This window comes from Marmota marmota, unplaced genomic scaffold (assembly GCF_001458135.2).
Source record: "Marmota marmota marmota unplaced genomic scaffold, marMar, whole genome shotgun sequence".
Lineage (NCBI taxonomy): Eukaryota > Metazoa > Chordata > Mammalia > Rodentia > Sciuridae > Marmota > Marmota marmota.
The window spans coordinates 1,675,399-1,702,292 of NW_026000001.1; the positions used below are offsets into that span (position 1 = coordinate 1,675,399).

The 26,894-nt window shown below is 57.6% G+C and overlaps 2 protein-coding genes across 7 annotated transcripts; both read right to left on the reverse strand.

Annotated features, from left to right (window-relative positions):
• Window positions 1-33: 33 nt before the first annotated feature.
• Window positions 34-13,004, reverse strand: Pitpnm1 (phosphatidylinositol transfer protein membrane associated 1). 6 transcript variants are annotated; one of them, XM_015503224.2, is made up of 24 exons: window positions 12,809-13,004; window positions 11,711-11,829; window positions 10,306-10,520; window positions 10,098-10,219; window positions 9,689-9,913; window positions 7,636-7,962; window positions 7,453-7,548; window positions 7,168-7,272; window positions 6,449-6,510; window positions 6,110-6,360; window positions 5,635-5,824; window positions 5,415-5,522; window positions 5,023-5,180; window positions 4,734-4,939; window positions 4,190-4,360; window positions 3,495-3,659; window positions 3,137-3,285; window positions 2,906-3,016; window positions 2,417-2,533; window positions 2,111-2,259; window positions 1,878-2,027; window positions 1,614-1,797; window positions 1,202-1,330; window positions 34-587 (listed from the first exon to the last, which is right to left on the reverse strand). In XM_015503224.2, exons 2-24 carry the CDS (start codon window positions 11,786-11,788, stop codon window positions 324-326), a joined length of 3,732 nt encoding a protein of 1,243 aa, XP_015358710.1. In that variant the 5' UTR covers window positions 11,789-11,829; window positions 12,809-13,004; the 3' UTR covers window positions 34-323. The 6 variants fall into 6 exon arrangements, with proteins under 6 accessions (XP_015358710.1, XP_015358707.1, XP_048663697.1 ...); XM_015503221.2 differs by having other exon boundaries at window positions 7,168-7,275; XM_048807740.1 differs by having other exon boundaries at window positions 7,168-7,299.
• Window positions 13,005-21,906: 8,902 nt separating this feature from the next.
• On the reverse strand, window positions 21,907-26,483 carry Cabp2 (calcium binding protein 2). Its single transcript, XM_015503227.2, has 6 exons — window positions 26,307-26,483; window positions 24,512-24,542; window positions 23,549-23,683; window positions 23,020-23,129; window positions 22,778-22,925; window positions 21,907-22,107 (listed from the first exon to the last, which is right to left on the reverse strand). Exons 1-6 carry the CDS (start codon window positions 26,466-26,468, stop codon window positions 22,082-22,084), a joined length of 612 nt encoding a protein of 203 aa, XP_015358713.2. The 5' UTR covers window positions 26,469-26,483; the 3' UTR covers window positions 21,907-22,081.
• Between the last annotated feature and the right edge of the window lie 411 nt (window positions 26,484-26,894).

Genomic DNA, 26,894 nt, shown 5'->3' on the forward strand with positions numbered 1-26,894 from the left:
TGCTTCAGTGTCGCACTGAACTCGAAGTTAGGCTCAGCTGCCCCGTGCTGCCCCACAGGCTGGCAGTCAGGCGGGATGAGGTGTTTATTTTCATGGGTTTACACACACTGGAAAAACCTCAGGGCCCTTGCCCACTCCCTCCTCTCTCCCCCCCGGGTTGGGTCCCCCATGAAAGGGAAGTAACACTGAGGGGCAGACAGATGCAGGGCAAGGGGCTGGGGAAGCCAAGGGCTGGGGCCAGAGTCTAGGCCCCTGGCCTCCCCCACACAGCCACTTGGGCCCCTCAAGTATCAGTAAATAATCCAGGTCCAGCCACAGTGGCCTCACTCCTCACTGTCCAACTTGAGGCTGATGCTTCGTGCTTTGCCCCGGGCCAGGGTGGTGGGTGGTGTTCCTGGGCCCTCACGTTCTGCCTGGCTGGGGCCCCTGGAGCGAAGCAACTGGCTCTGCTTGCGGAGGAAGTCCACAGGGGCAGCCACCCCATAGCTGCTCTTGGCCAAGGCAGTTCGAGGGGGTCCTGAGGGGGCGTGAGAGTGGGAGCCTGCCTCCAGTTGGCCCAGGTGGGCTACGTAGCCATCCGAAAGGAACTGTGGGTAGAAGTGGGTAGGGATGAGCCAGCCAGCCTTGGGCCCACACCTTGCCCTCCCCTGTCCTTCACAGGCCCCTATAGCAAGTGGGGGGCTGGGCAGTGCTAGCCCTGCTCAGCCTAACCTGGAGCCTTCTCCAGGTAGATAGTGTCCCCAGGCTGCACCTTGCTTTACTCCCACCTCTGCCCCTCTTTGGGCCTGGCTCACCTGTAAGATAGATTCTTGGGGGAAATAGTCCCAACTAACTTTAGCAGTCACCTGCTTTGTGCCCAGCCCAGAGCTCACTGATGTGCACTAAAGGACATCATCTTCATGATAAGCCGATGAGGTCATGCTGCTATCAGTTCCAATTTACAGGCTCAGAAAGGTCAAGGCCCATGTCCAAGGCCGTGGCAGGTCTCAGGCACACTCCAGCCCAGGTCAGCATGCCTGGTCGGGCACCAGGCAGTTCCAGGCTGCTCATGGTCCCTGCTGCAGAGGAACTAGGGATCCCTGAGGCTAGTGAGGCCTCCCAGTTCACCCATGTGCATCTTAACACAGTGGTGGCCTTCAGCCTGGCCCTGGCTCCTGTCCCCCCAACAGGGGTCCTGTCCCTCACTTCTCTTGACCCTCACCTGGCACTGCGCCTGCAGCTTCCTGACAGCACGGCCCACAATATAGGTCTGGCTGGGGGACAGGCCCAGTGCTGCGTATACAGCCACATCTTTGGGGGACCCGTATCCAGCTACAATGTTCAGTTCCACCTGTGGTAGGAGAGAGCAGTTGGCCTCTGGGGAGAATGAGGGGTGGGGAATGGTTGGTGTGTCTGGTGGGTATATGGGCGGGGCTATGGGGGGGGCAGGAACCTATGGTCCTAGGCACTGATGGATGGGACCAGCAGAATTAGGATAGGGGCCCCTAGGACCACTAGGGCAGGACCACAAAGGCCTCTCCAGTCTTTCAGTGGGGCCTTTGGAGGGGACAGATGGGCCTCCCCGATCCTGTCTGGGGCTGGGATGAGGTTGGAACCCTCCCCAGCTACCACACCTCCTGCACCAGGCTCTGCAGAAACATGGCCTTCTGGCGCAGGGGGTCATGCGTGAGGCCATCGCAGAAAGAAACGACGCCGTGGGGGAAATTGTGTTGCGACAGCCAGGCCACCACGCGGTGCTTCTGCATATCGGGCCGCCCGGTTACATACACAATCAGGTAGCCCGCGTCTTGCCAGTGCCTGTGGGGTAGGGGTCGGTCAGCTCCACAGGCAGGAGAATGGGGGCTGATCACTGCGAGGAGCAGGGTGGCAGCTCCTACCTGACCACATCCACAGCGCCAGCGCGCACCTTGGGGTCGCTGCCCATGATGGAAACGCTGGCGGTGAAGGAGCCGTCGATGCTGAAGACCACGGCCTCCGTGCCGCGGGCCACCACCGTCAGGCAGCACTCAGCATAAGTGTGGTCGCCCCTGTGGCCCAGGGGGGCGTGAGTGGTGTGCACAAGGCCTGGCGTAGCCCAGCCCCACAGAGGCCCAGCCTGCCTGGTGCTCACCTGACCACCATGCGCACAGGGTAGACGCCGATACCCAGTGCACGCTCGGAGGGCACCAGGAAGGTGAGGCGGCCCGAGCTGTTGGTGACTTCTGTGCCGAAGTGGATCCACTTGCCGGACAGCGGTTGTGTCATGACGTAGACATCCACCTGGGAGGAGAGGGGTGGGAGGTCCATGGGGCAGAGCCCCCGAGTGGAGGAGGCTGGGTGGGTGGCGCTGGGGGCTTGACCCTTGGCAGGTCAGGAGTTGTTCCAGAGAGAAGAGATTGACCGAAAATACCCGGGGCCAGGGTCTCCGGGTCCTGACCTTTTCTCCAGTGAGCGTGACCACGTCCAAGGGCCCATACATGAAGCGCCCGTTCAGCACCTGGGGTCGGCCCTCACACACTACCGTGTCGCTCGCCCGGTGGTTGGAAGTGACGTTCTGGTGGGAGGAGAAGGTTTGAGCAAGTGGCGGGAAATGTGGGGCAGAGGAGCTGGTGTGTGGGTTCTCATCCGCACTGGGGGTGGGGACTGGAGGAGGCGGGGCCGTTGTGGGAGAAAAGCAAGGCCCTTGGGATCTGCGCATCTGTGGGATCCCGTCTGAGGTTCTAAGGGTGGAATGCAGATGAGGCCTGTAGTGGGTGAGTGCGGACCCCGAGACCAGGTTCCCAGGGGCGTGGCCAAGGCAATAAGGAGGTGGGGCCAGGGCCATGGGGAGTGGCCAGATCAAGAAAGAGGTCTGGGCTGTGAGGGGCAGGAGCTCAGGGGCGGGGATGCTGTAGAGAGAGCCACGGGAATCGGGGTGGGCACTTACCCGGATCTTGACCTGCGTGCGTTTGCGCTGCCACTTCTCCCTGGGGAAAGCAGGGCTGTAGATGGATGGCTCCTCACACTCTGCCAGCTGTGGCCGCTCCTTCTCAATTACCTGCACAGGAAAGGTGCAAGGCCACATGAATAGGGGACGGGACTAGTAGCCTTCCCCAAGCCCTAAGCGCCCCATCTTCTGCCGTCCCATCTCGTGTCCCAGATGCCTGGGTCCACTCACCTGGCGCAGGATGAAGGCCACAACGTCAGCCGACTCCCAGTAGCTGGCGTGGAAGAGGTGGGGCAGCGTGACTGTGGGAAAGGCCGTGAGTGCCTCGGGGCAGTACAGCGAGTAGTCGATCCGCTTGGTCCCCCACCAGCGCTCCAGGACTGTAGGGCCATGGCGGGCAGTGAGTCAGGGTGGCCTGTGCCCAGGGCTCACCTGCCCGGCCCCTGGGTGCTCTTTCCTCCCTCCTTTCCACCAACCCTGCTGTCTGCCAAGTTCATGTGAGTGCTGGGGGAGGGGGTCCAGGGCAAATGCTGGGGTGATTATTCTGTGAGCAGTCTGCACCGCCCAGGTCAGCCGCGGGCTGGCTTACTCCGAACCACCTCGCTGGTGGTGCTGGGTGCTGCTGGCTGGGCCGCTGGCTCAGTGCCTAACTCACTGCCCTTCCAGAATGCACCGCTGGCCGAGGTGGGTGTTGAGGGCACCATCATCTCTAGCTCTTCCAGGAAGAGGCCCGAATGGGTCTGTAGGGTGTCCGCTGAGGGAGGAGGGCCAACCTCAGCAGCAGGCGAGGCCAGGCTGCCCTCCTGTCTTCTCTCCCAGGGTAGCACAGCCCCTGTCCCTCCACCACCTTCCCGACCAGCCTCCCTGCTCAGGTCTTAACTGAGGTTGGCCTGTCCTATATCTGGGAGGAAGAGAAGCAGGGGGAGTCACTGTCTCTTAATTTACCCCAGCAGTCAGCGACATTCCTGCCACAATGTGTCACCACTCCCCCAATTAAAAGACAAAAACAAAAAACCCTCCCTGTGCCGATGACACTTGTCTTGTGGGATCAGTGGTACCCAATTACATCCAGACTTCATGAACACAAGTCACATGGAGCCCCCCAAACACAGCAGCCACATATACACTGGTCCTCTGAGACACTGGAATGCCAGTGTCCTTCTTCCTTTTCCCTGGTCCTGGGAGTGGTAACAGGAGAGGGGACCCATGATGTTGGAGCCACCTCATATTTCTTACTACCTTTTGGTGCCTCCCCTCTCCCCTTTATCTTGGTTGGGGTCATACCCAGCAGCAGAGATGAGCCATCTCCCAGGGGGAACTTCTGATAGCGGGGCACAGCCAATGGGGCAATGGCCTGGAACTTGGGGGCCAGCAGGGGCTCCAGGCGGGAAGCACAGGGGTCAGCCGCGTGGAAGAGGTTGTAGATCTGCTCACAGGCTGGACGCATCTGGGCCACTGGGTACCCAGAAGACAGAGAAGGCGGACAGGGGTTCAACCAGGCATCCCGGGAGGCAGGGGGCAGACATACTGTGTGACCCTGAGTCGGCACTTCCCAAAATGCATTCTCTGGAAGTCATTAGAGTCCTGCTTAAAGTGACACTGGCCTCTTGCCTAAGGGAAACCTGAGCCTTCATTTCCCCATCCCACAGAGCATCTCCTGGCTATGCGGTTCCTCCACTTCGGGAAACGGCTTCTCAAGTCCTTCTTTCTGGCCTTCATTTCCCCTTCTCTAGCCGGGCGTTTCATTTGCACAGGGAGAAAGACAATTATGGGAGACAGGGAAGGAGCACATGAAAGATGAGGAGTGACCCACACCCTGAGGACTCACCCTCCAAGGCGGGCATCACAGTCTTGCGTAGAGCCAGCACCAGGCCCAGTGGGGAGCCGAAGAGGAAGAAGCCAGAGACCTTGAAGTCCAGGCGGGCAGCATTGGTGGGCCCCTCGGGGGCCTCAGAACTGGCAGCGGGTGGGCAGGAGGCTGTGCTAGGCCGCCTGGGCTCCCCAGAGGAGGTGAGTGCAGGGACCGCCTGCAGGCTATGGGAGAAGGCATACTTAGTGCTGCTGCTTCTGATGTCTCCTACTTGGGGGGGGGGGGCGTGATAGGGCAGGGATGTCACCTGTTCTGAGAGCCCTCAGGCTCAGAACTGGCCGTGTCGCTGGGGGTGCGCTGGGCAAGCAGGGCTGAGGGTTCTGGACTGGCTCGGCCTAGTGTCTCCGCCCCATCTGCCAGTGGGTCTCGTGCTGGGCCGACCTCTGGAGAGAGCAGCTCGTTGTTCTAGATGGCACAGAGGACAGAAGCATCCTTAGGTCTGAGACCCTCAGATATCTACTCAATTTGGAAGTAAGGAAAGAGGCATGGGAGTGGGTAGGGCAGAGTCCCAAAGGAAACACAAACTTAAGGGGCAACTGGGGACCTGCCCACATGCAGAAAGACGTACTCCAGGGGCAGAGACCTAGAGATGGAGAGAGACACCCCCCTCCTGAGGAGGCTGGGTTTGGCCACACTGACCATGCTCCCACGGCGGCTGCTGCCCCGACTCCCTGTGCCCACGTTGGCACTGTGGCAGAGCGCATCAAAGCCCAGGATGCCACCAACGCCGTCTCCAATCAGCACCACCTGGGTGAAAGTGTGGGTACCATTGAGAGGTCCTGTCACTGTCCAGACCTCGCAGCAAACAGTGTGGCAGTGGAGGGCAACAGATGGCTTGCTTCTTGGCCGAAGCCCTGACCTGCCCACAGAAGCCAGCACCCTCAGATGAGCGCAGAAAAGCTGCGTAGGCCTGGTTGGTGCGGGCAATGACAGTGGCCACAGCGCCCTGGTAGCGGGAAGATGAGGTGGCCAGCAGTGGCAGGGCAGCCAGTGGAATGTGGTCCTGGGAGCGGGACAGGCTGTCACCATCATGGCTGTAGGGGCTCAGGCTGCAAGAGGAGGGGGTGTGGTGGGTAGGTGGAAGGCCAGCCTTACCACTGCCACCCAAGTTCTCTGGGCTCACTGGCAAGTCCAGGCACCCTGGGGTGTCAGATTCGAGGCATCTGAGATGGTGCTATTGATCAGAAATAGGTCTAGCCAAGACCAGGACTGACCCAGGGGTCTGGTTTTTCTCCCCCCCTCCAGGGGACCACCCTGATCCTAGGAACCCCCAGGTAGCTATCTGCACCTTGGGGACACTGTGTGTCCCCTGCCCTTCTACCCCTGGCCAATACTTGGAGACAAGGGCATAGGCGGCGGCACAGATGGGTGGGCAGGGCACCAGTCGCAGGGCCACGTGGCCCAGGGCCTCAGGGAAGTGGATGCGGGTGACGGCCTCGAAGCTGGAGCTCAGCGTCTGCACGTCGGCCTGCTTGGAGTTGGCATCCCCTGGGCCAGAGTCCAGGATGTTGCCGCTGTGCAGGATGAGGAAGAGGGCATGGACCGCGCATGCCTCAGCCCCAAGGTCCCCAGCTCCATCTGGGCCCTGTTGGGTACAATGGGCGGTGGGGAGTCAGAGCCATAGTTGGGCCAGGAGTGAACAAACTTCAACATGGCATGGCTGATGTTCTCACCTCAGAGTCCCTGGGTACTCGCGCCCTGTCCTCGATGTCTTTAGTTGCCTCGACTCCAGGGTCTGTAGGGCAGGGGAAAGCCAGTGAGCGGGGCCCAGGGACTGTTGGGATCCCCTCTCCTGGCCCTTCAGGTCCTAGCTCTGGTGCTGCCTGAGGCCCCCCACCCTCCTCTTCCTTCCCTCCTACTCTCCCAGGCCATTTCACATTCTAGGCTTTTCTTTATGCTGGTCCTGCTTTCAGGGGATGCCTGTTGGCCTGTAAAACTTCTAGTCCTGTCCTGTCCAACACGGTAGCCACTAGCCTGGCTATTTACATGTACGTGAACTAAAATGAGAAAAAGTTCAGTTCCTCGGTCACAATGGCCACATTTCAAAGGCCAGTGTGGCTGGTGGCTATCATTGGGGCAGCACGAATCTAGAGCATTTCCATCGTCATAGACAGTTCTGCTGGATAGCTCTAGTCCAGTCCTTCAAAACCTAGTGTAGACCTGAGCTCCACATAGAGATGGAAGCCTTCTGTGCTCACAGTGAATCCTCCACTGTGCTCTCTGGGCTGAGTCCACCTTCCACCCAGTATCCACTCATTTCCATCTGAGCAGCAATAAGCACCCCTCTAGATTGACATTCCTCTTAGGATCCCATTAAACTCAGGACTTGGTTGTTCTGAGTCTCTGCTGGATACAGATGCTGATGGCTGGTAGCCTGGGGTGGGGTGTTTACCTGGTGTCCCCTCTGCTTCAGTTGGGGAGGCAAAGGCATCAATGAAGTCATTTGAGTTCCACTTGGTCATTTCCTTGGGGAAGACCTCATCACTGTCCGAGAAGCCTTCTGAGGGGACAGGGGGATGTGTCACTGGGTGAGGGAGAGAGGGGCTACTCAGCCCCAGCCCCAGCAGGGCCTCAGTGCCGACCCCCTTCCCCCAGCAGGGCCTCAGTGCCCACCCCCCTTCCCCCAGCAGGGCCTCAGTGCTGACCCCCATGCCCCCAGCAGGGCCTCAGTGCTGACCATGGGCATCAAAGAACTCGTCCTCGGAGCTGTTCTCAGAGTCTCGGGCGATGTTCTGCATGCGCCACTCAGATAAGCTCTGGGGAGACACGCCCCCTGAAGGGCCAGCACAGCCTCAACCTGGGAATCCCACCTGGAGAGGGTGGCTTCCCGCCAAAACTGGCCCCTGGGCTCCAGCCTCACCTCCATGTTGGGATGAGTAGGAGGAACGGGAGGATGAGGACCACTGCTTCCCAAAACTGGCATCAGGTGAGGCATCAGGGCCAGCAGGGGCCTCTGGCCCATCTGGGGTGCCTGCACTGCTGGCCCCCGACCGGTTCTCGGTGTTGGGTTTCCCAGGGGGCTGGGCCTCTGGCCCCTCACTGCCGATGTTGCACTTGGCCATGCGCTGGGCCAGCATGCGGGCGGTCTCCTCCTCCAGTGCCCGGATGTCAGCCATGCTCAGCTCTGTCCACTCGTCCTGCCAGCACCAGGCCTGGCGGTGGGCCCGCAGCATCACCCTTCGCAGACCTACAGGTGCCCAGGCATCAGAAAAATGCTCCCCAACCCTGGCACTGCAGACACATGCCCAGGGTTTGAGGTTGGGCAATGGCTCTCCTGGAAATACCACTCACCAAGAGCCACAAAGTAGGGCAGAGCCAGTATTATCCAGGGGACAGGCATGGAAAGTGGGCCATTTGTCTTCCTACTCCACCTCCTTCCCTGCCCAACTGCCTCCTCTAGGTCTCTGGATACCCTATCTCTGATCACTGACCCCTGTCCCTCCAGCAGATAGGATCAATGCTTATTCTTGCTTAGCTGGCTTCCTGCTGACTTCCAATGAGTTAACAGTTAATTAAGGTGTTCACAGCTAATGAAATTGTTGACAGTTAATGAAGGTGGGAGAGTTGGCACTCCATGAAGCCTGTGGTGAAAGATGATATCCATTCTGGGATATTTTCTTTTTTAATTTTAGGTGGACACAATATTTTTATGTGGTGCTGAAGATCGAACCCAGTGCCTCGCGCATGCCAGGCCAGCACGCTACCACTTGAGCCACATCCCCAGGCCTTCTGGGATATTTTCATTTTAAGCAGAGGAATAAAGTTGGAAACTCTTAAATATCTAGGAAATAAAATAATAATGATTGGATTTATAAACTTCTGGAAGGAAATAGATCAGAACCTTAAACACTATTAATAGTGGTTCTATGTGGGTGATTTTAATTTCCCTATCTGTGCTTTTTGGTATTTTTCTAAATGTAAGAAAGGGGGGTCTGTATTGCTGAGTTAAATTGCCTCATCTGTGAAATGGGACCAACAGTCCTTGCATCGGAGGCTGCTGGGGGATGTCAAAGGAGACCTCAGACGCACTGGATCTGGTATGCTGTGAACAGTCAGTATTAGTTCTTATCTTCTGGTCCAACCTCTTCCTCACTTACAGAAGGGAACATCAAGGTGCTGAGATAGCCAGTGGCTTGCTGAAGGGGCCATGGGGGTCAGAAGTGGAGCAGAACGCAAGCTACTGGACTCCTCCACTCAGGGAAGGCCCTCTACATGCAGATGGCCCACCCCAAGACCTAGGAGGCGAGGTGGGGGAGTTGGAGGCTTGGGTTTACAGGTATGGATTAATGGTTCCTGGATGCCAGGACCACAAGCTGGGATTCTGGGAGCTGGGGGTGGGAGGGCACCCCAAAGAGAATGGGCTGGCAGTCCTCCTGAGATTCTCTAAGTCTTGCTTGACTCACAGGACAACACAGAATCTTAAAATCTTCATTAAAGAAGAAGCATATTTGATTGTCAGAGCTGGCATAGATCTCAGATCATGTCACCAGCTCCTTGCCCTCCTGACTTTTGTTTTGGTACTAGGGATTGATTGAACCCAGGGGTGCTTAACCACTGAGCCACATCCCCAGCCCTTTTTTTATATTTTATTTGAAACAGGGTCTCTTGAGTTGCTTAGGGCCTTGCTAAGATGCTGAAGCTGGCTTTGAACTCATGATCCTCCTACTTCAGTCTCTTGAGCCACTGAGATTACAGGCATGTGCCACAGCACCTGACTCCGATATTCAAGACAGGCTCCCCTGACCCCTTTCCTGGGCTGTGCTGTCACCCCCAACCTCCGCCTACCTCAGTGTTCCATCTCATATGGAAATGATGCTCCCATGGTTTTGTGTCCCCAGTAGATGACAGCATCCCCCAAACATAGGGCCTGGTGCATGCTGGGTAAGCAGAACTTCCCTCAGGCAAGTGCTCACCAACATCATGGATGAACTGCTCGATCTTGGCCTGCATGCCCCAGTATCGGAACTCCACCTTGCACAGCTTGTAGGCACACATGAGGGGTCCCGTCTTGGCGGCTGTCCGCGCCCAGTCATCAGTCAATGGCCCTCGGCCTGTTTTGACTGAACGGTACAGCCGGGGGTCCTCTTCAGCTTTGTATTCACCTGGAGCCACTGCATCTCGCACAATGTCGATGGTGTCTGAGGGGGTTCAGTGAGCACTGAGCCGAGCCAGCCCCTTCAAGCCACCCCCGCCTTCCCCAGGGATTAGGATCACGATCACAGCCTTTCACAGACGGGAAGCCAAGGCCCAGAGAAAACTTGCACTTGTCAAGAGACTGGAAATTGAGGTGGCAGCGGGGGTAAGAGGGACTCCAAGCCTCACCGAGGATGCGCTGTCTCCTCTCAGCTCCACTTAGGTTGAAGACGTTTGGCTGCTGCCCCCCATCGGGGAGGTAATAGGTTTCTATTTCAATGGAGAATTTCTCCACGAAGGGGCAGGTGTACCTGGGCAGAAGCCAAGGTGAGGGTCATTACTGGATCCACCAGGGCTGTTCCCTGTTGACCCCAGCCTGTGTGCCTTGTCCACTCACCGGGTTCGGGTGTAGGGGTATGCATTCCAAGACTCCTCCTCTACCTGCAGGGCGGCCTTGGGCAGCAGTGCCCGGAACCAGCCTGGGATGTGGGAGCCCACATGGTACACTTTGTGTGTGTACTGCCCGCTCCCCCCGGGCCCATCAGTGTAGGGCCGGTTGGCCAGGATCTCCACACCGCTGCCCTCACCACTGGACTCCTCCCGACTCTTTTTCTGCAGCCAGGACAGAGCAGAATTGGAGACTCAGTCTTGGCCCTGCTCCTGGGTGGGGACCCCAGCTCAGTTCTGACCCCCTGCATAGTCTTTCCAACTCTCTGCAACCTGACCCTGGCCCCCAGCAGCTTCCTGGGTTCATGATCATGATCACAGGCACTGCCCAGCATTCAAAACAGCCATTCATTGCTTGGGATCAGTTGGGGTCTACTAATGAACAAACCCAAGACCCCTGCCCATGTGGAACAAACAGGATGGGAAACAGAAAGCCTGAGAGAGACCAAGAGTTGGGGCTGCAATGTTGATATGAGGGTCAAGGGAGGCCTTGCTAGAGGGCAATGTGACCACCACTTGAACATGATCTGAGGTGGGGGGTGCTCTGCAACTGTGGGCTGGGGGAAGTATTTGAGGCCGGGGGACGAGGCAAGCTCTGAGGTCAAACATGCTCTTCCTGCTCAAGGAGTGGCAAGGAGGCCAGGCTGGCTGGAAAAGTGGCCTCCACCTCTTAGAGGACCTGACCTTGGTCCCCTCCTCTGGGAGACCAGAATCCTAGTTCCTGCCACACCCCTCAAGGCTTGAGACCCCAGATCCTGCTCTTTTATAGTTGTAGAGCCCAAACTTGGACGCTCAGCCGGCTGAGCTGGATCCTGGCTGCCTTGCCCCCCTAGACTCTGATCCCACAGTGCTGGGGAACAGACTTGGAACACAGATCCCTTGAGCCTGGTACCATCTTCTCCCTGTCCAGGCCCACCCTCCTCACAGCCAAAGCCCAGATCCCACCCTCACACTCCATCCCTGCCTGCCAGTCCCTGTCAGTTAGGGAGGTACCCTCTCTAGAACCCCTTCCTGCCTTCTCTTCCATGTAGACCCCCCATGCCTCCTCATGGCTCCTTTCCCTTCCCCCATGGGATTAGATTCTGAGGAGGATTAAAGGAGCTCAAATGGGTTGAGCAGGCTGGGCACTTAGAGGGTGGGAGACACCACTCACCGTCCTGTCCATTTACCCGCCCCCACACCTGCATCGGAAGAGGACCTTCCTCTTCTGGGCTCTGAACCCTTCCCAGCCAAGGTGCAAGTCTGGCGGGGATGGAGCTGGGCTAGACCCCTTGTCCCAGTCGCGGCCTGCACACTCCCACCGTTACCCATCATGATGTATGGCCCCCTGGTCTCCCCCTCCCCACGGCCCTCACCTGGATCATGTAGAGCTGAGCCACCTGGTACTCGTCCAGGCTCATGGGCAGCAGGATGTGGTACTCCTTGATGAGCATCCTGAAGGCGCCCAGCTGGCCGCGCGCGGCCTCCTCTGCTCCTGGCGCAGGCACGGCGCGGCCGTCACGTCGGGGGGCGGCGGCGCGCGGCCCTGAGCCTGCGCGCCGGCCGACGGGGCCCGGAGCCTCGGGACCCCATTCCCAGGCCCGCCACCGGGAAGGCAGAGGCGAGCCCAGCGCTGCCGCCCGCGCCGCCAGGGCCGGGAGCCGCAGCGAGGCTGAGCGCTGACCTCTTTTCTACGCAGCCCCCGCCCCCCGCCCGCCTGTCTCCATGGCAACCGCGCGCTGACGCGGGCCCCCCAGAGCGGCGGGCTACAGCCCGGGCCGCAGGGCCAGCCTCATGTCTCCACTTGGGCCACATCCAGAGCCCCCAAGAAAACAGCATCCCTCAGGGCCGCACCCGTAGGAGTCCCCGGGTCCCTACTTACGGGCCCACCTTCCACAACTGGCCCCTTGGGGACCCGCCCCCTTCACCCTTTTCCCCGGAGTCCACTTGGTCCGTTGTCCCCCATTCCTGGATGTCCACCTAGATCCTTGTCCCCGGGTGTTTCTCTGCGGAGCGACCCCAATGCGCCCCGCATCCCGGCCAGTGTTCCCCACCCCCAGCACCCCAGCCTACCTTCCAGGACAGATAACCCTTCGCCCCCCAGACCAGCCTTCCCCACCTCGGCCGGCGGCTGGATCCTCGACCTCTGCTGCCCAGCATCCTTCTGGTACCCCCGGCCCGCATCGACTCTCCACTCTATCGGCCACCCTATCATCGTCCCCCAGGGGTAGCCCCTCCTCAGGCCGGGGCAAGAGTGGTCAACTGGTATCCCACAGGCCTCGGCCCTGGGGACCCGCTCCGTCCACCTGCACCCGGGCCGGGCGCCCCGGTTCCCCTGCAGACACCCCTCCCACTTCCATCTCGCACCCAGCGAGCCGGCGAGAGGCCCGGTCGTCCCCACTTCCCTCAGCTCCCGGGCGCACCAGTTCCCCGCCGTGCTCTTGGCCCGCCGGCTCGCCGACGTCCTCGCTCACCTCTAGCTTAGGGCCGGCGCCCCTCACCCAGCCCGGGCAGGGGCAGCCGCCCCGCGGGTCGGAGCCCCGACCCTGCACAACCCCGGTCTCGGGTTGCAGCAGAGGCCGGACCTTCTGGAGGCGAAACGCCGTCCCATGGCCCCGACCTTTTTCCCGGTCCGCCCGCCGGCGCCCCTGCCGTCCCTCCCCGCCGCGTCACTGCGGCTGCCCCGCCCCGCCCCCTTCCTGGGCTCGGCGGATCCTCCCCACCCCTGCGGGGTCGGGACAGTCCCGCCCGCGGCTGCGAAGGGCAGGTCCCTGCCTTCCTTCCGCAGGACAGCGGGGTAAGTGGCTGTTCCCCAAATGCTGGCGCTTTTTATTACTTCTGTGCTGTTTGGGGTTCCCAAAGACTCTTGTTCCTATTTGCACCCTGGCCCAGCCCTCCTGTGTGCACCTCCTGGGTGGATTTTGATATGTCTGGGTCCCAGGCCCGTCCTCCTCAGCTCCTCATCCTCTGGAACTTGGGACCCACGGTTGGGGAAATGCTTCCCCAGCAAGGTCTAAGCAGAAGCTGGTGGCTCTAACTCCACCTAGGGCTGGGGTTCCAGGGCCTCAGGCCCCTAAGTCACTCAACTACACATTCAGGCAGAAGGCTTTGTCAATCTCTGGGCCAGTCCCTTAATGGCACCCCTGTGCTTCTGGGTTCACAAGTCTAGCCAAAATGCCACCTAGACCCTGAGGAAGGCTGAGACACTGAGGGCTAGCTCACAGGACCACACTGAGCCTGGATAAAGGAACTGGGGCAGTGGATAGCAGCACCTAGTCAGGTCTCTCCCCTTGACTCTGCTGCCAAAGTGTAGGGGGAGGGAAGCATTATGCTGCCTGACGAGCCACAGACTGGGTGTATTCAGTCTTCCAGGTCCAAGTCAGAGTTGAGGTGGGGTAGGGCATTAAGGCAAGTAAGGGAGTGGCTTAAGTGAACTGGCATTTCCACCCTGCCAGGCATCACTGCCAATCCAGGGGAAGGGCCCTCTGGCCATCAGTGCCTCCAGCTGTGCAGGCAGCCAGGGCCCCCCGCTGCCCCCTGGTGGCACAGCACAGAGGCAGGCAGGCAGGCAGGCAGGGCTCTAGGCTACTGGAGCTCTGCCCTTTCCACTACTCACAGCTGGGAAAGCAGAGGGCCTGGAGGGGCAGTTCCCACTCCAAGGTCAGTGGACATCAGAGGCAGGCAAAGACAGCTCAGTCAGCCTTCTCATTCCTGGACCACTCTTTGCCCTCCTTCTGCCTGGCCCACCCAGGCTTAGCAGAGGAACAAGACCCAGAAAGGCTAAGCTGAGAGAACAACTCCAAATCATCTTTTTATTTATATAAAAAGGGCATATTTAGCAAAAGATACACTGAGAAAAGAGTCAATATGGCCCCAGAGACAAGGCAGGGAGGTGACAGGCCTTCTAAGCTCCTTCTGGAAGAGAAGGCCTGGGACAAAGTGGTGAGAAGTAAGTGCAGAGTAATAGGGGCCAAGAAAGGAGAACGCTCCAGTGGGACCAACACTGCTGCTGGCAGGTAGTGGGTGGGACTCACAGTGACCTGGCAGCTAACTCTTGCAGGGGGAGGAGCCCAGTTAGCGTTGCCCACTGGAGTGAAAGTCGCTCCCTGGTTCCTGGAGGGCACCCACCAAGGGACAACACAGGAAGCCCAGGATAGGAGGTGCAACTTGGGGCAAAGGCCAGGGAGAAGCAGGTGCTCTGCAGTGGCCGGAAAGGTCCAGACGCTGAGGCCAAGGTGCTTCCTGTTACGTGCGAGCGTTTCTCTCTGTCTCTGCCAGGCACTCTCTGACCAGGGCCCGGGCATGGATGATGCCTGGGGTGGGATGAGTGGGGATGCAGAGATAAATATAGGATCTCAGTGGCTCCCCACAGCCCCACCCCACCCTCCGGAAGACCCCCNCGCTCAAAGACGTCACTCGAGCCTCCTTATTGGCCGAGGCCTGCCCCCACAGGTCGCAACTACAGCCGATTGGCTTGTGCCTTCCGGACCTCGCACCTGTCTGCTCCGGATTGGGCGGTGGCTGCCGCCCTTCGCAATTGGCGAGTTCGCGGCCCCGGCCGGCGCGCTCTCAATCCGATTAGTCCCAAGACCCGAGAGGCGGGGCCTCGGAAGCGGGGACCGGGGTCCCGGCAGCCGCGGTTCGTGCCGAGGGGGGTCTTCTCGGGCGCGGGCGCCGCCCTCCCGCCTTGCTCGCGTCGCCTTGCGTGTCCGCTCCGCACCGCCCGGTCTCGGTCCGGCCGGAGCTGCGGTCGTCGCCGTCGCGCGTGCCTTCCCTTCTCTCCGGGTGCCGAAGGACGCGGGGCTTTGACGTTCCGAGCCCTGCGCCCCACCCCGCGCGCTTTTACGTCACCTTTCACCGGTTCAGCACCCGTTCTCTGGTCTGCGCATGCGCCCGCCTCAGGCCTTCTTTTGTTCCCATGGCAACGGGTCCTTCACCAACGCCGCCTCTCTTGGCTCTTCCCGGGATTGGTCAGTCCTCAGGTCCAGGCTGCTGTTAGGTCCAAGGGCTGCCTCAAAGGCCCCTCAACCCGCACCCCAGAGGCCCCGCGCCTCTTCCTTGGCATTTACCTTCGTGGTATGCCTACGTGTGCCAGGCTCTGGGCCGAAGGAGGAGAAGAACACCTACTGCGGTCCACTGGCGGCTTCCTCTGGGCAAGTTGCTTGCCTTAGCATGCCTCAGTTTCCCCATCCGTATAGGGCGGTTGTGTAGATTAAATGGATATTTATAAGGCGCTTGTTTTATTCCTCTTTTTCCTTTCCCTCCCTCTCAAACCCTACTCCTCCCAAACCTAGATCTCAGACCCTCCTGCACCCACTAAGCCGGCTCCTCCCCAGACCTCTCTGGCCTTATGTATCCTCATGTCCCCTTCTCTGCAGATTTCCTTCATCCTCAGGACATGTGTTCCTTCATCTATCTGGCAAACGTTTTCCGACTTCCTCCTCCATGCCCTCTTGTCCTGAATGAAGATAGAGAAATGTACTAGCTACGGCCTCCTGCCTCTGGGATCTCCTATTTTGGGGGACCTAAGGAAGCAAAGACACACATTGTAGTAAGACTGGCCACAGTGGAGACCACTGTGGGTGCATTGGAATTTAAAGGGGACTGCTTAGTGATATCACAGAAATCTTCCCAGTGGAGATGGCGTTTGGCTGGGTGGAAGTGTGAGCAGAGACTGAGGGTGGCATTCCAAGTGGAGGAACTGCCCTGTTTGAAGTTCAGAGGTTCCAGCTCCTGAGCCGGAGTGATTAAAGTACAAGTCACTTTTTCCCTGGAGGGTTAATTGGGAAGTGGGAAGAGAAGTAGAGATAACAGCATGAGGAAGCCAAGCTTGTCACCCATCTCAGCTTCCCTAGCTTCAGCCAATCATGAAACTCCCTCGGGGGCCTTGCTATCTAGTTGATATTTCCTTTAAATCAAGTACTTTTTAAAAACCTCAAAAAGGAAAAACAAAAATGTCCACTTAATTATGTACTCAATATGCTCTTTATAGTTCTCTAATGCATATTCAAATTATATTACTGTTAAGAATTGTTAATGTGTCACCCAAGATCTTCCACTGCCCACCAGTGCACCGAGCCTGCTCTCTGCAGGAGATGGCTATGGCAGGGGGTGAAGAGGAACTCCTGTGGGAAAGACCAAGTGTATTCCAGTTCCAAACCTTAGTCCTTCCTGTTTTCTCCATTGTCCTTCATATTAGTCTGTTCGGGCTGATAAATACATAGACAAAACCAAATACCACCCAGTGGGTGGTTTAAACAACAAAAATTTATTTTCTCAGAGTTCTGGAGATTGAAAGTTCAATTTTAGGCCACCATCATTTTGGGTTTCTGAAGACTCTGTCCTCACATGACCTTTTCTTGGTGCAAAGAGAGAGTGATCTCTGATGTCTCTTCTTGTAAAGACATGAGATTTCTATTCTGTGATCTCTTTGACTTTAATTACTTCCTTAGAGGCCCATTTCCAATATAGCCACATTGGGGAGTAGGGCTTTAGCATATGAACTTAGGGGACATTCAGTCCTTAACACCCATATTTGGGAAATAAGTTTTGCTTGGGAGGTGAGGTGGGGCTGTACCTTGTACTAGATATCTCTGCTTAGAGGCTGGGCCATGTGGCAGGAGGAGCAGAGATCCTTGAGGGAGGTTGGAAGTGACATCTGTGGTCTGTCCCAGGGAGAGGATCCTGTCCACCTGGGGGGAGATAGTGCAAGCTCCCGGCCAAGGCTTCAGGGGGTCCCCTCTCCTCTCAGCCGCTCTCCTGCATTTTTGGAAACGTTCAGCATGACAACCTCCAAATCAGAAGCGAAGACAACAAAAATTTGTTTTTGAGTCCACAGGCTCAGTTCAGCCTGCACATGGGCTTGTTGGCCTTTTCAATGATCTAAAACTTTATAGTAATGGCCAACATTGTATCTCTGAATAACTATTTCAATTTACTAAATGTTTGAAAAGTTTCATAGAACAGTGAATGGATGGACAGCAGGAGACACCCCTGCACACTTGTCAGAATGGCCAAGTCCAGAGTCTGACCACACCAATAGCTGGCAAGGACGCGAAGCCATGGAACTCTTGTTTATCTTCAGCCACCTGGGAAGATAGTCGGAGGTTTCTTCCAAGATTAAACACATTCTTACTCTCATCCAGCAATTGTGTGCCTGCTTATTAACCAAACAACTGGGAAATGAATGTCCCCACATATGAACGTATGTAGCAGTTTTATAATCTCCAAAACCGGAGGCAACCTGGATGCCCTTTGTGCTAGTCAGCTTCACATCCTATGACCTAATACCTGAGAAAATCAACTTTGAGGGAGAAAAGATTCATTTTTGTCTCATGGTCTCAGAGGTTTAGTCCATGGTTGCTTGGTGTTGAAGAAGTACATTGTGACTGGGCACATCTACATGGTAGAGGAGGCTGGTTTACCTCAGGATGGCTGGGAAGTGACCAGAGAGGAAGAGGAGGTGCTAGTGATGCATCTCTTCCCCCACCAGGCCCCACCTCCTGAAGGTTCCACCAATTCCCAATGGCACCACAGGCTGGAGACCAAGCCTTCTACACATACACCTTTGGAGGACATGCAGGATTCAAACTATAGTCCATCTTTGATGGATGAGCAGGTAAATAAACTGTGACATAACCATACAATGGACTATTATTCAGTCATAAAAGAAATCACATTTTCACCATAAAAAGACATAGATAAATCTATCTCTGTGTGTGTGTGGGGGGGTCTGGATTTGAACCCAGAGCCTCATGTATTTCAGGCAAGCACTTTACCACTGAGTGACACCCTCAGCCCCATACCTCTTAAATATGTATAGTAAGTGAGAGAAGCCAGTTTGATAAAGCCACATACTGTAAGGTTCCAATCGTAGAACATCCTGGAAAAGGGAAAATTGTACAGAACGTTAACAGATCACTGGTTGCCCGCTGGAGTGGGGAGGTGCCATTGAATAAGTAAAGGTCAGGGCATTTTTTTAAGGGAGGGAAACGATTGCATATGGGACTGTAATGGTTAAGAGAAGCCGGTAAGCATCTGTCAGTGAGTGAACTCTAATACATACGAATGGTAAAGAATCATCTAGGAGGTCGGTGGACCCCAGGATGCAGTATGGAGTATGACCAAATAATCATAAATGTACAAGGGAACCTCACCAAGGCAGGTGGGGAACAGGGGCTGGCCTGGAAATGAGTGGAATCTGGGAGGCTGAAGGAGGAGGAACTGCACCTGCGCACGGGGGTTTCGCTGACACAATGTTATTTGCAGGCCTGTAGCTCAACGATGCTGAGACCAGTACACATGTGCGCCGTTGTTGAACAACCCAGCGAATAGAAGCTGGGTGGTGGGGGTCAGGTTTCTCCCATTGGCATGAAAAGCTACAGATAAGCAAGGGGAGAGGCTCGAAGGATCCATGTGAAATGGATCAGGGTTGGAGGCATCGTGTGAACTCCCGTGTAGCTTAATATAGATCCAGTGGCTTTCATTCAGAAATCTTCATGAATATATAAACCGGGTAGTATACACACCCACGTCTCCTCACTCCATCAGCTGAGAAGGTGCGGATGCAAGCACACCCCCAGCCCAGAAGCAACAAGCAACTTGGGCTGTGGCCAGACCTTGGTTTCTAATACCATTCTCCAGAAATATGAACCCCAGTAAAAATGGTAGGAAATACAGAAGAGGAGCCTGGAGTGTCTAGCAAGACCAGGAAGTAAGAAAGTGCTAAAAGAAACAAATACAAATCCCAGTGTCGGGGAGGACAGAGGGCTACAGGAGTCAGCTGAAGAGCAGGCAGCTAACTTTTTTTTTTTAATATTTTTTAATTGTACATGGACACAATATCTTTATTTATTTGTTTATTTTTATGTGGTGCTGGGGATTGAACCCAGTGTCTCACACATGCTAGGCAAGTGCCCTGCCACTGAGCCACAACCCCAGCCCAGCTAACCTTTTTTATACAAATTATTTTGTTTGATTGTCATGTATTTATTAACATATTAATGGATTTTAGCATGATATTTCCACAAATGCGTATGGCACACACTGATTAAATCAGTCTAACATTGTTTTTCCTCTCCTCATTTCTTTTTCTCCTCTTTTTCTATCAGGGATTGCACACAGGGTACTTAGCCACTGAGCCACATCCCCAGGCCATTTTATTTTTTATTTTGAGCCAGGGTCTCACTAAATTGCTGAGGGCCTCATAAGTTGCTGAGGCTGGTCTTGAATTTGCAATCCTTTTATCTCAGCCTCCTGAGTTGCTGGGATTACAGGAGTGTACCCTGCGCCCAGCTCCTCCTCATCTCTTTATGTTGGATCTTCTTAGACTCTATGGTGGGTTAGCATGAGCTAAAGCCACGCCGATGTGCTGCAGAACATCAGAACGCGTTCCTTTTATTCCGTCTAACTGTGCTTGGTACCCATGATCCTCTTCCCCACAGGATATCTGTCTTTTTCTCTATCTACCTATTCATCCACTGATTGATAAACAGATGTCTGTCTGTCTTTCCTATTTGTTCTCTTCCTCTGGAGAACCCTGAATAAATACATAGAGGATGCTAAATGTGGGGTACACAGGCAAGTCTGCACCATCTTCACAATGATTCCCTGAGCCTGAAGCTATTCTTAAATACAACAAGTGGACATAATATGCGACCTGGATGATGGTTACACCCAAGGGGACATACACTCAGCTGTACATTTAAGATTTACACACCTACTGAATGCACTTCTACTCTTAAAATACTTACAGTGGATTTAATGTAAACCTCTGAATTTACAGAGTCTGGAAATCAGGTTGGATAGCTTGGGCCTGCTCTTGCCGGCAATGGCCAATGGGAAGGGGCACTTGGCTCATCCTGGTCAGCCTGCCTGCTGTTCCTTGCCTGGCCCTGATCCTTGCTCCAGCTGTTGTCTGTTGGGACCTTCTGGAATAAAGCCGTTTTGGGAGGCAGGTATGAGGGTACTTCCAGTGCAGCAGACATACTGAACCAGATGAAGACCACCCCAGGGACCTCTGTGGCCCAACCGCAGGGCCTGCCAGCTGAGCCTGAGTGGGCTGTGCTCTCCCCTGACTCCTATCCATCACTACCTCCAGTCTTGTAGGGACATCATCTTGGGCAGTGATACCATCTGGGCCAGCTGTGAGGCTCCCCGAGAAGCCACTGGCCGGGGCAACTCACGCTTGTCCCCAGGCCGCCAGCTTGGCAGGAGGGATTGCCTAATTGAGGATTAAGGATTAATTGGGATCTACCAGGCGAGTGGTGCTAGGGCAGCTGCAGCCAGTCCTGGCACCTCAGCATCTGGGCTGGGCAGGGCACTGGTGGCTGGCTGCCTGCTCTGGCCCAGGGCCTTGGTGTAAGCACCAGGGTGCTGAGAGCTCCCAGCCTTTGATCGAAGGTTAGGGCTTGTCCTCCCTCCCAGCACCAGGTCTTTCCTGCAGCTGGAAGAGGCAGAGATCTGTCCTGGGTGTACCCTCACCTGACCTGTCCTAGGCTAAGACTTGTCCCAGGGCCCCTCCCTGGTTGGCATTGTGGCTTTAGAGTCCCTGGGCCTGGATCCTTCATCATCACTGTGTGTCCCTCATGCTCCTGGAGCCCTCTGGTCCAGGCAATGGAGCTGGGTTATCCTGGGCACAATGAGGGGGTGGGTCATGGCCAGGTCCTGAACAGGATGTGGCAAAGATAAGTAGGACAGAACAGTCCAGCAGAGCGTGGAGAGAGAGGGCGGTGGGGCTGCAGGACTCCTAACCAGACACTTTGGCGCGATGCTGTGATTTGGAATGTGGATTCCAAAACTCACATTGAAACGGAATCCCCAGTGCAACGGCATCAGGAGGAGGGCCCTTCAGGAGGCCATTAGCCCAGAAGCCTCTGCCTTGTGGATGGGATTAGGTCTGCAGGGGACTGGGTAGGCATTTTGCCCCTTCTGCTCTTCCCCACCTGAGGATATAGTGTTCAGCACCCCCAGAGGAAGCAGCGCCCAGGCGCCATCCTGGTGCAGGTAAAGCCAATCTGCCTGGGCTTTGACCTCAGACTTCCCAGCTTCCAGAACCATGAGCGCTGCCTTCATGCTGTTTATAAAGTGCCCATCTAAGGGATTTTGTTACAGCAGCAGGAATGGCCGAAGACGCCCCGCCTCTCAGCTGCCTCAGTTGGGAAGGTATGGCTTTGAAGTCTGGGGCAGGCTTGAAGTGAGGTGCGGATGTGGATCCCCCAGAGGCAGAGCTGAGAGGAACTGGGGCTGCTCACTCCTGAAGCCGAAGGCCAAGTTCTGGAGGGGCCTCTGAGCACGGCCTGCCCCAGGCTGCTGCAGGAGTACTGGGATCGAGCTTGGGAAGAGCCCTGCCACTGGAGCCCCACTCGGGATAAGCGGAACACACTGGAGGCCAACACACACCTGACCTGCACAAGCAGTCCCATGATCCAGAGAGGACGGAGAGAGGGTCCCCACCCGCCTGCCACTCACAATCAAGGGGGCTTGTGGCCCAAGAGGACAGCCCAGGCCTCAGATCTTCGGGGCCAAACACTGGGGCTCCCCGGATAAGCAAGCAAGGGGTCAGAGCCATCCCCCTGGCTTGAAGAGGCTTTATTGTCAGGGAAACATGGGATGAGGGCCGAAGACAGACAAGGGCACGCACAGGCAGGAGCCTGGAGCAGCTGTCCACATGGGCTTCAAGGAACCCGCTGGCAGGCAGAGGCTGAGGTCCTCGCGTCCTGTCTGCTTCCTGCAGCTTCTGCACAGGCTCAGCGAGACATCATTCGCACAAATTCTGCCAGGGCAAAGCCAAGGTTTTAGGTCCATCCTCCGACCCCACTGAGGGTGAGGCCAACAAGCCTACCTTGGGGTGGGCCAGAGTGGGATCCCTGGATCAGATGGGGAATAAGCCTTAGGACCAGGAACAGGGAACTTTGTCTTATGGACAAAAAAGTTCTTGCAACTGAACCTTTTTTCATTTTTGCTTTGGCCACTAGGAAACTCAAGAGCAACTTTGGAGAGTGCTTTTATTTTTATTTTTCTTTGGTGGTGTTGCTGGGGATTGAACCCAGGGCCTTGATGCAGACAAGGCAAGCCCTCTACCAGCTGAGCTACATCCCCGGCCCCTGGAGACTGCATTTCTACCTAGTAATGTTCCTTGGCTTCTGATTATTACGCAAGCTTTGTTTTTCCTTTATATGGAAAGTACTGGGTTCAAGATCCGCTGCCCAGATTCCAGTGTTGGTCCCTTGTTTCTTTGGCTAAGCTCCCAGGCTTTCCTGAGAGCTGGCTCTCCTGCCTGGGGGATGACAGAGTCCCTTCCTCCTGGGTTCTCAGTAATGATTGACTAGGAGGGACAAGGGTGTGCTCAGCGCAGGGTCTGGCACATAGCGATGACACTCCCTTTGTCCTTGATCTCTTAAGAACCTTCCAGGGCCTGCGCTGCCAAGTGTGTCAGGCGGTACCTTCAAAGTCCACCAGGCCGTCCCCGTTGAGGTCGATGTCCTGCAGGATTTCGTCCACCTCCCGCTGGCTGAGGCGCTCCCCCAGCAGGACCTTGAGGGCCGCCCGGAGCTCCCCCACGCTGATGCAGCCGTCCCCGTTGGTGTCGAACTGTGGCGGCGTGGGTCATGGCATGGGGTCACCGACTGGGTCACCCTGCTCAGCCCCCGACTCGCGCAGCCCAGCCCCCCAGCCCCAGGCCCACCTCCCGGAAGGCGTCCCGGAGCTCCCGGACGCCAATCATGTCTGCCGTCTCTGCCAGCAGCTTGGGGCCCATCAGCTCCACAAAGTCCTCGAAGTCCACTTTCCCGCCACCTGGGGGGTCACACCCACCTGCTAGAGACCCCAGCCTCTGCCCCCAGCCCTCGTCCCAGCCTCAGAAATGGGTCCTCCCCCCCTCTGTTTCCTGGGCATCAGCCTCTGAGGTACGGATTTGGCCAAGAGGAGAGGAGAGCCACTCTTTAGAGCTCCCTGGACGCTCCTTTCTCCTCCATTTCCTGACGTCGCTCTGGGGCCTCACACTGTCTCCCTCTCTGTGGAGGGCAGCCCTGGCCTTGCCCCACCTCTCTTGGAGGATGGTGGATTTGGGGGAGGCAGAATGCTTGCTTCGAGAACAACCTAGCCCCTGGGCTCTGGGGACAGCCTGCACGGTCACCTCAGTGCCTGGCCACCAGCTTTCCTGGTCCTGGCAGGGTGTCTGGAGAACTAGGGATGGGGCGGTTTGAAGCACGTACTGATTTGCTGCGAGATCTCGATGAGCTCCATCTCGGTGGGCATGTAGCCCAGGGTCCGCATGCAGGCACCCAGCTCCCGGTAGCCGATGTAGCCGTCCCGGTCTCGGTCAAACTCCTGGAAGGCAGCCTGCAGTTCTGCCGGGCAGGGTGGGGTTAGTCCCTCCTTCACGCCCGCTGCATCCTAGCCTGGATCAGCCCCTTCTCCTCCCCTGGTCCAATCGTCCCCTCCTTCCAAATGTCAGTTCCCACTTGCTGCCTCAGGAACTTTGCACAAGCTGTTTGTTAAAAATTTGTTCTTTCAGTGAATATTTAAGGAGCATCTTCTATATGCCAGGGTCTGCTCTGGGCACTGGGGATGTAGCAGTGAATAAAAAAAGAAAGGAAGTGCCAGGCATGGTGGCGCACACCTGTAATCCCAGCGACTTGGGAGGCTGAGGCAGGAGGATCACAAGTTCAAGACCAGCCTCAGCAACTTAGTGAAACCCTGTCTCAAATTAAAAAATAAAAAAGGCCAGGGATATAGCTCAGTAGTAAAGTACCCTGGGTTCAATCCCCAGTACCAAATAAGAAAAAAATGAAATAAAAGTTTTACAGGACTGGGGGGTGTAGGTCAGTGGTTGAGAAAGGGAAGGAGAAAGGAAGATGCAGACAGACTCCTGACCTCAGGGGGCTTCATTCTGGAACACTCTCTGCTCCAAATCCCAGGCTGCCATGTTTCCCAGAGCCCAGCACAGGGCTGGGCCCATGGGGTCACCCAGAGGTGTTAGCAGAGTGGACGAGACCAGAGAGCTGACGGCTAGAGGGGGGTCTGCCTGCCACCCCTCCCTGCTCAGTCTACCCCCACTTCCTCAGACCTGTCCCCATGGCCTCCCTCCTGCTCCTGGCTCCTCCTGGAGACTGCTGAGGTCCCCACCTGGTGCCCCTGCCTGTGCACCCCCAGCCCCTCCCTTCTCAAACCTTTACCTTCAATCTCCTCGGGCCGCAGCTCCCGGTCCTGGGGGACACAGATGGGTTAGGCGTTCCCTGGACCACCCAGCGGCTGCGCCCTTCCTTCCTGACCCTGGGGTGCCCACCCAGCCCACCCCCACAGCATACCCAAGGGCCTCCTGGTGCCCTCTCCCTGCCACCCCCCCAGGTTGTACCTAGGGCCTCCCTAGGTCGCCACCCCATTTGGGGGCTCCTTTGGGCAGAGGCTCTGGTGTGACCCTGCTGGCATCAGTGTCACTGTGTCTTGTTCTCGGCCTGGCCACTCTGCTGGCTCACCCCTGGGTGGGTCGCCCTTCCTTCCTCCGCCTCCTCCTCTCTTTTTCTCTCAGTCCTGGGGATGGAACCCAGGACCTGGCACAAGCCAAACAAGTGCTCACCACCGAGATGCTCCCTGCCTTGGGGGACTGCTTCTCTAGGTCCCCACACCCGCCGCCCACCCGGTCTCTTTCCTCCAGTGTCCCAGCTCTTCTCTGTTCCTGGAGCCCCCTCTGCCCTCACCCCACCCCTGGAGTGCCATGTGTTTGCTTTGATGTCACCCTGCGTCCTCTCTCTCCTGTTCAAAGCCAAGGGCGTTGGGCTGGCGGCTGCGGCCGTACATACGAGTTGGGTGGCGGCGATGCTGGGCCGAAGGAAGATGCAGGCCGGCCCCACCAGGCTGCCGAGCACCGAGTAGCCCTGGGCACTGCCGGGCTCCTCTGGACTGGAGCCAGGGCCGGGCTGGGAGCTCCCTAGCGGGAAGCCAGGCCACTGCCAGGGGTCCTGCAGCGGAGCCGGCCGTGAGCTGGGGCAGTGGCCTGGTGGCTCCTCCCCAAGCCTCGAGTCCGCCTCTGGAACCCAGCGCCAGGCAGTGGGCAGGGGCCCAGGGCGCGCAGGAGCCTCGCCCTGCCACCCTCTTGTCTGGGCAGGTCTGTCCCCAGCTGTTCAGCTGGGCAGACTGAGGCCCAGGAAAGGCAAGGGACTTGGCCAGAGTCACTGGGGAAATGAGACCTGGGTGCCAGCTCTGGGCCACGCTGGCCAGGCCCAGCTAGCGGAGAGCAGGGCCGCAGCAGGAGCCCGCAGCCCGTGTGGGCCACCCGGAGTGGGCCAAGCCTGGGGTCGTCCAGGAGAAAATGAGGGTGGCGAGCAAACATCCCCTCCGTCCCCACCTTTCACTCCAGCCCACCCCATGGACCCTTGCCCGCCACCTGCGCCCGCGGGGCCACCCTGGTGCCTGGCCNGTTTTGTGGGGAAGATGGGGCGGGTGGGCAGGCGGGGGGCCTGGGCCCGGGGCTTGGGTCCTAATCCAGGATTATCTCTGAGCATCTCCAAGGCAGGGGGGCCACTTGGGGCCCAAGGCCCCCTGGAAGGCGCAGCCTGGCTCTGCTGGCCCTGAGGGTCTGTCCAGGCACCCTCTCCCTCAGGACAGTAGCTAAATCCCACCAGCTCTCAAGAGAGAGGAGGCCACTTTGGCCCAGCCCAGGAAGCCCCCGGCCCTAGCTGCAGGGGCCACTGTTTCCTCAGACAGCCTCTGGCCTGCCTGCCTTCGTGCCCTTCGCCTGGGTCAGCCCTGGCCCTTGTCCCCGGGCTGAAGGGGCTGAGTGAGTGCTGGGAGTGGCCGCTCAGTGTGGACAGAGGTGGGGAGAGGCTCCCTTGGCCTCTGCTGACCTCCTGACTCCTCTGGCCACGTGTGACCTGGTCTCTTCCTGGCCCTGGCCTTGAGTCTGTTCTACAGGGATCCCCCTTGAGGCTTAGGGTCCCTGTGCTCCCTCAGTCAAGGACAGTACCCCCTTACCTGCCCATAGGCCGCCTGCACCTGGGCCTCAAGCTCCCGGAGGAGCGCCCTCCTGCTGGCTGCTGGGCTGGCAGGGGCCTGGCTGGGCCCTGCGGTGCCTGCAGTGGGGCTGGGGTCCTCCGAAGGGGTGCTGCTGTCTGCTGGGCCCTGGGGCAGGTCCATGACCTGGGGCTTGGCACCTCCTCTGGGCCTTGCTGTCTCCTTGTCCTGTGGGTAGGTGGCTCAGCGGCTTCCCCAGTGTCCTCCCTCTGTGGCTAGTTGAGCCCATGCCTCGGAGGCCCCGGCTCCCTCCCCGGCCCTGGTGGCCTGGCACAAGCCCTCCTGGACCTCCTGCCTTCTCCCACGTTGCCGCCCCGCAGGCCTCAGGTGGGCTTCTGGCTGCCCCCGGGGCTCCACCCAGGCCCTGCAGACCTGGGTCCTTGCCTTCCCATCTGATATGGCCTCCTTCTCCCACATGTCCTGCGTCCACCCCTCTGGCCCAGGGTCCCCAGTTCTGTGTCCCACTCACCCTACACCCCCAGCCCTGCCACCGTCTCTGCGTCTCTGTGCCAGAGTCTCGGTGGCCTCCACCCGCTGCTGGCCACAGCC